Below are 10616 nucleotides of genomic sequence, written 5' to 3' on the forward strand. Positions count from 1 at the left end.
AAAATATGTTTTAGTGAGACCCATGGTGATAGAGGCAAGGTGAAATATGGGCTATTTAAAAACAGATTTACTGTGTTGGCCTTTGGGAGACAGGGCAGGTATGGGAGGGGGCTTAGGGACATGGGAGGTGGTTAAGACTTTGGAAATGAGGAAAGAAATACCTTCCCTTTCCATTCCCCACACTATCACTTCCTGCAGACCAAGTTTGCAGAAGACCTCTCCTTTCCTGCCCAGATTCCAAAAGTCTAACCTAATATCTTTTAAAATAAAGATATTTGCTCTCTTGCTCTTTGAGAGAGAATCTCCTTCCCTTAAAACCGCTGCTATTTTTACCACTGATGGAACTACAAAAAGGGTAAATTCCAGCTCCTAACTTTCCCAGTAGTAAAAAGGCCAAAAACACAACATGGTATCTGTTATACAACTGGCTAAAAGACAGGGAACAAAGGGTAGGAATAAATAGTAAATTTTCAGAATGGAGAGGGGTAACTAGTGGTGTTCCCCAAGGGTCAGCCCTAGGACCAATCCTATTCAACTTATTCATAAATGATCTGGAGAAAGGGGTAAAAAGTGAGGTGGCAAAGTTTGCAGATGATACTAAACTCATCAAGATACTTAAGACCAAAGAAGACTGTGAAGAACTTCAAAAGATCTCACAAAACTAAGTGACAGTGCAACAAAATGGCAAATGACATTTAATGTGGATAAATGTAAAGTAAAGCACATTGGGAAAAACAACCCCAACTATACATACAATATGATGAGGGCTAATTTAGCTACAACTAATCAGGAAAAAAGATCTTGGAGTCATTGTGGATAGTTCTCTGAAGACATTCACTCAGCGGCAGTCAAAAAAGCAAACAGGATGTTAGAATCATTAAAAAGGGGATGGAGAATAAGACGGAGAATATCTTATTGCCCTTATATAAATCCATGGTACGCCCACATCTTGAATACTGCGTACAGATGTGGTCTCCTCATCTCAAAAAAGATATACTGGCATTAGAAAAGGTTCAGAGAAGGGCAACTAAAATGATTATTAGGGGTTTGGAACGGGTTCCATATGAGGAGAGATTAAAGAGGCTAGGTCTTTTCAGCTTGGAAAAGAGAAGACTAAGGGGGATATGATAGAGGTATATAAAATCATGAGTGATGTGGAGAAAGTGAATAAGGAAAAGTTATTTACTTGTTCCCATACTATAAGAACTAGGGGCCACCAAATGAAATTAATGGGCAACAGGTTTAAAACAAAAGGAAGTTCTTCTTCACACAGTGCACAATCAACTTGTGGAACTCCTTGCCTGAGGAGGTTGTGAAGGCTAGGACTATAACAGGGTTTAAAAGAGAACTGGATAAATTCGTGGAGGTTAAGTCCATTAACGGTAATTAGCTAGGATGGGTAAGGAATGGTGTCCCTAGCCTCTGTTTGTCAGAGGGTGGAGATGGATGGCAGGAAGAGCGCTCAGGGTGCAAGGACACGCTGTAGCATGAGCCCATACCGCTGCCCCACGCCGCCCCGTGACGCAATATACCCTGATCCAGGGCGGGTGACATACAGCCGCCAAGCCATGGACTGCAACAATACAACCCCTTCCCCGCTGCCGGGTTCAGATTCTCCCGCCAACACGCCCCTAGGGGCGGAGCCCTTCGGAGGGGAAGAAGGGAGAGGGCGCGCGGCGCCAGCTCTAGGACGAGCCCACGGGGGCACTCATGGGGGGGAGAGAAACATGCCCCCCAGTACGCGGACATGTGCCCATTCCGAACCTCCATTTTCCCCTCAGGCGCTAATAGGGATGGATCACTTCCCGGGCTGAAGGGGTGGGTGGCTCTCCCGGCTTGAGACAGCAGGTTCTTTCTCCTTACAAGCTCACACCCCTCTTCTCGATGGTCGGGCCCTGGCCGCCCGCGCATGCGCTGTAATACGAGGCGGGCGGGGCGCGTGCGTCGCGCGGGAGCGCAGCTTCCCGGTCAGTCTGTGCAGGCGGGAGGCGCGAGCGGGGTGACTTGAGGAGGCTGCGACATAGACCCCGGGCGCATCACCACACACCGGCTGTAGCACCAGCACTGCCTCCCTCCGCTCCCACCCAGCCGCGGGCCCGAGCCTCCCGCGCGCCATGTCCTTCCGCCAGAGGAGCCCCCACAGCGGCGGCTGCGGCAGCGAGAGCAGGTGGGCGGTGGCGGGGACAGGTGTCTCCGGTCCGGCCGCCGCCCGCGGGGTGCTGGGGCGGCGGCAGCAGCGTCGCGGTGGGGGGGAGGGAGCCGTCTTTCCTCAGAGCGCCAGGGAAGCTTCCCGCCCTGGAGCAGTGAGGCCGGGTGACCCTGAGCTCGCCCGCCCGCCGGCCGCCTCTGTTTTCCGGGGCAGTCCCTGGGCTCGTCCACAGACTGGCAGGGCCGCCCAGAGGATTCAGGGGGCCTGGGGCAAAGCAATTTCAGGGGCCCCTTCCATAAAAAAAAGTTGCAATACTATAGAATACTATATTCTTGTGGGGGGCCCTGCAGGGCCTGGGGCAAATTGCCACACTTGCCCCCCCGCCCCCGCATGGCCCTGCAGATGGCGCCTGGTGTGAATCCTCCCCCAAGCCCTGGCGGCCGAGGGCGCACAGGACCGGGGCACTTCCCTGGGCTGGTGAAAGCGGGCCTGGGGGCACCACGTCTCCTGAAGAGAAGCACCACCCGGAGGCAGGGCGAGTATCCTGGGGCTTGCTTGAGGTGAAGTAAGGGTCGCGCAGGGGGCGAAGAAACACGTGGTCTTGCCATGGGCTCCCAGTACGGGAAAAGGGGGGGAGGGGATGCAGACTGGAAAGAGAGAACACCCAGGTTTTTAGATTCCTTCCAGGAAGCCAACATTTTCTGTGCAGATTCGGGTTGAGAAGCCTTTCAGGGACAAAAAGGGAACTGCTGGGTGTTGCTTTCAAGGTAAAAGTGGTGCCTGTATGCTTCTTATTGCAATTGTTGTTGCATTGTGGCTGTAAAAGGTTACAAAGCCAACATGTAAGTTTCATTTTTTAAAGACTGACCTATTTCCCAGCAGCCCACAACACCCAGCTCGTTGGTCTCAAGGAAGGAAACGTGGAGCAGATGGGAAACGCAGAAAACAGAATGATTCAGATTCGTCCGTTTTTGATGATGAGAACAAGTATGGCCCTTCTGACAACAGGTTGGATAGGTATGTTTAATAAAGGATTTGTCCATAGTGTATGCAGCTGAAACAGGCCTAGGTTTCTTGTGCATGAGAAACCGTGAAACTGACCAGTATATTTTCACTTTCCAACCCTCCTGTGATATATAGGGGGGAGGGATAGCTCAGTGGTTTGAGCATTGGCCTGCTAAACCCAGGGTTGTGAGTTTAATCCTTGAGGGGGCCATTTAGGCATCTGGGGGGGAGAACTATCAGGGACAGTACTTGGTCCTGCTAGTGAAGGCAGGGGACTCGACTTGTTGACCTTTCAAGGTCCCTTCCAGTTCTATGAGATAGGCATATCTCCATATATTATTATATCACTATCAAGTAACCTTGGGGGTGGGAGAGAGACAGGGATTAAAGTACCAGTAGGGTGTAAAAACCAAGGAGTGAAAAACATTGCTTAGTGACTTCTTACCTTTTTATCTTGAAGCTATTTCAATAGCCGGGTTGTCCTTTTGTGCCCTGTTGTTTTTTGTTAATGGCCCCCCTGCTCGCTGGAAGGCCTGAATCTGCTCAGCTTGCAGATAATTTAGCTTTGTGAGTCTGGGCATCATGTGACCTTACGATTGACATGAGTGAGCAGAGAAGAGTGACTTGGGGGAGTGACATGAGTTAATGCTCATGGGAGCCGTTCCCAGGACTGGATGCTTTAGGGCTACTGCAGGAGCAGGGAAGCAGTGTGGATGGCTTTCCAAGGAGCTACTTTTAGCTTTGGAAGAATACATGCAGGGGATCAACTTGAGGTCATACATTGTTCTCTGTTCGTGCTGCTACTTTTTTCCCTGATCCACCAGGATGGGAAATGTCAGTTGAGCAGCAAAATAGGTCTGGTAAGTAGGAACATTGGGATAAAATTAGAAAAGGTAAATTTGAGCTGAATATTGGAAAACGTTCTCATGGTGAGAGATGTTAGGTTTTACAATAGTCAAAAGGGAGATTGTGGCTTTATTGATTCAAATATTTAAGATTGGTCTGGACAGGGCACGGGACAACATACTAAAATGCCATAGATCCAAAGTTTTATATTGTGATGTAGTTCTGAGAGTTCTGCGGCAGCTCTAGAGCTTGGTTACATGAAAAAGCAAGTGTTAAGTAAACAAAGGTGGGGAAAATGCACCTTGCTGATATTGTCTTTCTGTGACAGTTAAATTACATCGCTCTTTCTTTATTTTTTTGTAATCTGTGTAGTTGAATCAGCACAGTCAGTTAAAGAATGCTCTTGTGGAGGGAGGAAAATTGTTCTCCTTAACCTCTGAGGATAGGACAAGAAGCAATGGGCTTAAATTGCAAAAAGGGCAGTTAAGGTTGGACATTAGAAAAAACTTCCTAACTGCCAGGATGGTTAAGCACTGGAATAAATTGCCTAGGGAGGTTGTGGAATCTCTATCGTTGGAGATTTTTAAGAGCAGGTTAGACCAAGGGTGGCCAACCTGTGGCTCCGGAGCCATATGTGGCTCCTTGTATAGGCACTGACTCTGGGGCTGGAGCTACAGGCGCCAACTTTCCAACGTGCCAGGGGGTGCTCACTGCTCAACCCCTGGCTCTGCCACAGGCCCTGCCCCCGCTCCACCCCTTCCCGCTCTCTCACCTGAGGAGTCCCCTGTCAGGGAGGTGGCAGACTAGTCCTATTCTAGGCGGTCTTTCACCAATGGCCAACATCCAGGCTGCTGCAGCTTGCTGGCTGGCAGGGATGGAGGGGGGTGGTGGCACTGACAAGGTGGTCATTAAGAGTCCTGACCTAGCCCACCCCACAGTGACCCACGCAGGTCCAAGGGAGACACCACAGTGCGGCCTGGTGAGGAATTGAGTGGGTCCACACACCCCCCCCATAGCCAGTGTAGTGGCCACTATTGCTTGGGACATAAGCAGGTGTGTGAGGGTCCCCTACCCCAGTGGGGTTATCAGGGTCGGGAGGTGGATCCCAGTCTCTTCTCCTCCTTAACTAAACCTGGACCTACTGTGAATTTAAAAAAAAAATAAAAAAAAAATTGTGACATCCCCCACTCCCTGGGGCCACAGTGAGAACTAGTGCTCTTAAGAAGTAGTCTTGCATCAGCAGAGTGATGAACTAGATTTCCCAAAAGGACTTTTCCCATCTCTGATTTTTACCATAGCCCACTTCTGGAGTCTTGTGCACAATGTTGGACACCATATTAGAGGAAAGATAAACTATTCAGCCTCCTAGTTGCAGTAACTGAAAAACAAATCCAGAAATATGCTTAAGAGAGGTTAGGCAAAATGTCAGATCTGCTGCTTGTAGTGCAGAGGTGGGCAAACTATGGCCCGGGGGCTGCATCCAGCCCTTCAGACATTTTAATTCAGCCCTCGAGCTCCAACCGGGGAGTGGGGTCCGGGGTTTGCCCCACTCCAGCAGGGGAGCGGGGTCCGGGTCAGGGGCTTGCCCCACTCCGCGCATGCAAGCGCTCCACGCAGCTCCAGGAAGCAGTGGCATGTCCCCACTCCGCCTCCTACACGTAGGGGCAGCTAAGGGGCTCTGCACACTGTCCCTGCAGCTACCGTTGGCCGGCAACCATGGTCATTGGGAGCTGCGGGGCAGTGCCTGCAGACGGGGCAGTGCCTGCAGACGGGGCAGTGCCTGCAGACGGGGCAGTGCCTGCAGACGGGGCAGTGCCTGCAGACGGGGCAGTGCCTGCAGACGGGGCAGCGTGGATAGCCACCTGGCCATGCCTCTGCATAGGAGCCGGAGGGAGGACATGCCACTGCTTCCGGGAGCTGTTTGAGGTAAGCACTGCCCAGAGCCTGCACCCCAGGCCCCCTCCTGCGCCCCAACCTGATCCCCCTCCTGCTCTCGGAACCCCTTGGTACCAGCCCAGAGCTCCCTCCTGCACCCTCATCCCCAGAACCTGCACCCCCAGCCAAAGCCCGCACCCCCCTCCTGCACCCCAACCCCCAATTTCATGAGCATTCATGGCCCACCATACAATTTCCATACCCAGATGTGGCCCACGGGTCAAAAAGTTTGCCCACCCCTGTTGTTCTGGCATTTATAAAGCATGCTATTTTTTCCCTTTGCTACCTTACAATCTATAGTTTTTGTTTAACTGCAGAGGTCAGCATTATAAATGAGAAGCTATACTACTGAAATGGTGGTGGTACTTTGAAAAGTGAATTGTCATTGAGTTCAGTGTTTGTGTCCCACTTCCATTTCAAGGCTTCAGAATGTGCTCCATTTACGAGGAACACGTTTCTTATCATGTGATCCTGCAAACTCAATTTAGCAGCTGAAAGTCAAGCTTTGTTTGTGGCTTGTCTGTTGTTGGCAGGACAGATTCTCTCACCTGTGCATCCCCATTGCCTTAAATTACACTTGCATGGCCCTGTTATCAGCTCTGCAATTTGTTGATGCAAAAAACATAACGGAATACAAATCATTCTCCCATAGCTGTGTTATACTGTCTGGAGTGACTCTCAACAGCGAGTGCCTACCTCAGGGCAGACACTTGGATCACTGTACCAGTCTTACCATGGAGTCACAGTCTTAGCCTCTCCAGTCTATCTTGCCACCCAGACAAACTGAACATTGTGATAAAAGGTTACTAAAACCAAAAATCACACCAGATCAGGTTTCTCCCAGTCCCAAGAGCCCACTTACACGAGATCTGTTGATACTCCAGATCTCACACCAAAGACGATGCTGGCAGCCAGTTCTATAGTAAACTAACTATAGGTTTATTAGCTAAGAAGAAAGAGTTATTGAGAGGTTAAAGCAGGTAAAATATAATAACAGGTAAATCACAGTTTGTAACTCTAATGGTGACAGTGATGTAATAAACTTCCAGTTTCCCAAAAGCCTTTCAGGGCTACCCAGATTAATTCTGGGGATCTCCCTCTTCTGGTTCAGTTATTCTGCCCTGTTAGAATCCAAACAGTCCAGAGATGATGGATCATTTCCTGAATCCATATTTATAGCTCCTTTACACAAAAGCAAGCTGATTGTTTCTACCCATGTGGGCTTTTCCCTTTTACACAATGTGTGAGGAATGCACATAGACTTTTGACCTCCCACCATATGCATAATGGCCACTCACTTTGAAATAAGCATTTTCTGTTAAAGTCCTTAAGTCCTTCATTAGCATTTAACTAAAATTACCCATCAAGAAAATCTTGTGATCAGGGTATTTACTATGTAAATGTTTGCTACTACATTATGACAGGAATAGATAAATGAAAACAGTACCAGTAACATTCCACTAGTTTTCATGAAGTTTAAAAATCTGAATACATGCTTATATATCTAACCATTACTTCGATGTACACAAGTGAATTGACCTGAATACGCTCTAGCATAACCTGGTCACCAGCGTCACAAGCTATACAAGCTCTGCAATGGTAACTAGTCTGAAACTTTGTAAACTTTTTTATTAGTGCATGTAGATACGATTGGATACACATAAGGAATACATTAAGTAAGCAGTTCTATTGAAAATACTTTAAATAGCTATCAAATTAGAGATTAATTAGGTGGGGTAATTAGGATAACATTCCAGTTTTCATGCAGAGATTTTGTTTTTCAGTTTTACAACACCAGAAGGTCCTGGGCCCTTTTCAAGATGTTCAGACTGGGGATCTGTAGTTGAAGAAGATGAAATGAGGACCAATGTTAATAAAGAAATTGCAAGGTACCATAGGTTATATATGATTGGTGTTCTTGTAGAGTCATAGCTGCTTTTTTACCTTCAATATTCTAGCAGTACAATAACTAAATATCACTTATGGCTGTCATATGTAGGGACAAGTTCTGATTTCTGTTCCCAGGCCAGCTTAGACTTAAAAATACTGTAAAAGTGATGTGATGTAGTCCTTTGGAAGGAGGTGACCAACATCACTGAACTGCCAACAGTCTAGCAGATTCAGGATTGTCTTGCTGTGAGATTGACTCTCTTTGAATGTCATCCCTTCCACTACTCATCTGTTTACATGGTAATTACTGTGATAAGACTTGAGGTGGAGTTTTGAAAGATGAATCTTCCGATTCCAAAAGAGAGATGAAGGACCCATTTCCATGATGGGAAAAATGCTTACCGTGCACCTATGATTTTGAACTTCACAGATGATTAAGGTCAGAAGTAACCCATCATCATCATCTAGTCTGACCTCCTGCACATTGAAGGCCACAGAACCTCACCCACCCACTCCTGAATTAGACCCCTAACCTCTGGTTGAGTTACTGAAATCCTCAAATTATGATTTAAAGACTTCAAGTTACAGAGATCCACCTTTTAAACTACTTTAAACCTGCAAATGACCCGTGCCCCATGCTGCAGAGAATGGCAGGGACTCTCAGGTTTTTTGCCTATCTGACCTGGTGAAAATTCCTTTCCCAACCCCAAATATGGCGATCAGTTAGACCCTGAGCATGTGGGCAAGACCAGCCAGCCAGCCAATGTTGCAGTGAAGATGAATATTAACAGAAGTTACATTACTTATGCAGTGGAAACAATTTATGAAAGTAACATACATTTTTCTTATATTTTGAACAAGTATTTATACTGAATAAACTGTCTTTTTTTAGATACAAAAGAAAGCTCTTGATAAATGAATTTGCAAGAGAAAGGAAGTCCTCTTCTGGAAGGTAAGTGTAAATTCATCTCTGGAGGTCAATGGAAAAATATCCTGCAATAGTTACTTTTAAACTCCTTGTATGTCCATGATTTCCTTGTTGTAAATAATCAACTTGAAGTAATTTGTTTTAACAAGTTCACCTTGTAACATGCTAATTCAACAAAATCCTGAACAGCCATTTCAGAAATAAACCTAATTAGTGCAGCAGGTCTAAGGATTGCTGTAGCTGTGGGGGCTTGTGTGTTCTGGTGCTCACAAGAATATAATGCAATTCAAATCTCTATATTTTTTCTTTAGTTCTGATTCAAAGGAATCCACTGTAACAGTAGAACTTGAGACAGATGAAGTGGTTCTGATGAGAAGGCAAAAACAGATAAATTATGGAAAAAACACAATTGCATATGACAGATACGTTAAAGAAGTTCCAAGGTAAGTTTCATTAGTGTATTATAAATATGTAACCATTGTGCATGTCTGGTTCTTCACATTTGGTTACTTATTAAATTTGTTTATAGACCAAACTTCCTGGGGTGGAGGAGGGAGAAACCTGAGCCGCACAATAATCAAGCAGCTTAACTGTCTTAAATACCTGCCTGGGTTTAAAACCAACCCAAAGTATTCTGAGAATGGGATTTAATAGACTTCCAGTGTTAGACAAATTCAGTCACTTTAAAGATGATTTGAAAAGCTATAGTGGAATTTTCATGACAATTTTCTGAATAAATAGGTGTCATCGAGTACCAGGGGTCCATCCTAGAACTCCAAATAAATTTAAGAAGTATAGCCGTAGGTCCTGGGACCAGCAGATCAGACTGTGGAAGGTTGCTTTGCATTCTTGGGACCCTCCTGCTGAAGAAGGAAGTGACTTGCAAGCAATGTATGTATTGATCAAGCAGTTTTTCTTCTAATATATTACAGTTCCTTCAAAAATATAACTATGCTATCATCTGACTCATCTACTGAACATTTTAATTTATTCATCTACAGCTTTTCAAAGTGATTAAAGCAGTATTAAATGTTCACACCATATAAACACTTTTCTGGTTTTAGCTAAGTTCCAATTCAGTCCACCTTCAGTCAGAATATGTAAGACTCACCTGGCTCTCCATATTTAGCAAGCCTGTGGCTTCCACATGTATTGTCACCAAGGATAGCCTGAAGGACTTGGAACAGAAGTTATCTTTTGCCAAATTTGAGTGCTATATCTTCGTAAACCCAAGAAGCTACTACTAAGGGCTTGAAGGCTCTGCCTGTCAGAACCTAAAGCCCATTCTAGTCAATAGATTAAACAAGCCCCACTGTCACCATTATTTCATATCTGAAGCACTGTTCTAGCACAACAAAAATTGGCAGAAGCTATTAGATCTATCTTATGTTCAGAATGGTATAAATCAGCGATACTTGCAGCTCAGGAGCCTCCATTTGAGTGGCTCTTTGCAGCACATGGTATTAAAACGCGTGATTTTAATTATTAATCAATCAGGAGGCTTTTACTATGTTATTAACCAATTGTAGTTGATAGGCCAGTCAGTTAATCGCAGTTAATTCACATGATTAACTAAAAAAAATTAATCAGTTTTAATCAGTTAATACATACTAATTGTACCATATATACTCGTTCATTTGCCCGTTCGTTTATAAGCAGACCCCCCAAAATGGATAGGTAAAAATAGCAAAGACTGTATGACCCTTTCATAAGCCGACCCTATATTTCAGGGGTTGGAAAACTTTGGCTCCCGGCCCATCAGGGTAAGCTGCTGGCCAGTTGGGACGTTTTGTTTACCTGGAACGTTCACAGGCACGGAGCCCCTCAGCTCATCAGATTTTGGGGTAGACCCATTTATAAGCC

The 10616-nt window shown here is 46.0% G+C and overlaps 1 protein-coding gene across 1 annotated transcript in view; it reads left to right on the top strand.

Annotated features, from left to right (window-relative positions):
- The first annotated feature begins 1976 nt into the window (after nucleotides 1-1976).
- SLBP (stem-loop histone mRNA binding protein) overlaps nucleotides 1977-10616 on the top strand; it is a 17977-nt gene continuing 9337 nt past the window's right edge. The window contains exons 1-6 of the mRNA XM_065405285.1: nucleotides 1977-2167; nucleotides 3029-3166; nucleotides 7720-7824; nucleotides 8718-8777; nucleotides 9065-9196; nucleotides 9495-9644. Of these exons, the coding sequence (XP_065261357.1) occupies nucleotides 2115-2167; nucleotides 3029-3166; nucleotides 7720-7824; nucleotides 8718-8777; nucleotides 9065-9196; nucleotides 9495-9644 (638 nt within the window). The 5' untranslated portion in view covers nucleotides 1977-2114. The remainder of the gene's footprint in view (nucleotides 2168-3028; nucleotides 3167-7719; nucleotides 7825-8717; nucleotides 8778-9064; nucleotides 9197-9494; nucleotides 9645-10616) is intronic.

This window comes from Emys orbicularis, chromosome 5, assembly GCF_028017835.1.
Source record: "Emys orbicularis isolate rEmyOrb1 chromosome 5, rEmyOrb1.hap1, whole genome shotgun sequence".
Classification (NCBI taxonomy): Eukaryota; Metazoa; Chordata; order Testudines; family Emydidae; genus Emys; species Emys orbicularis.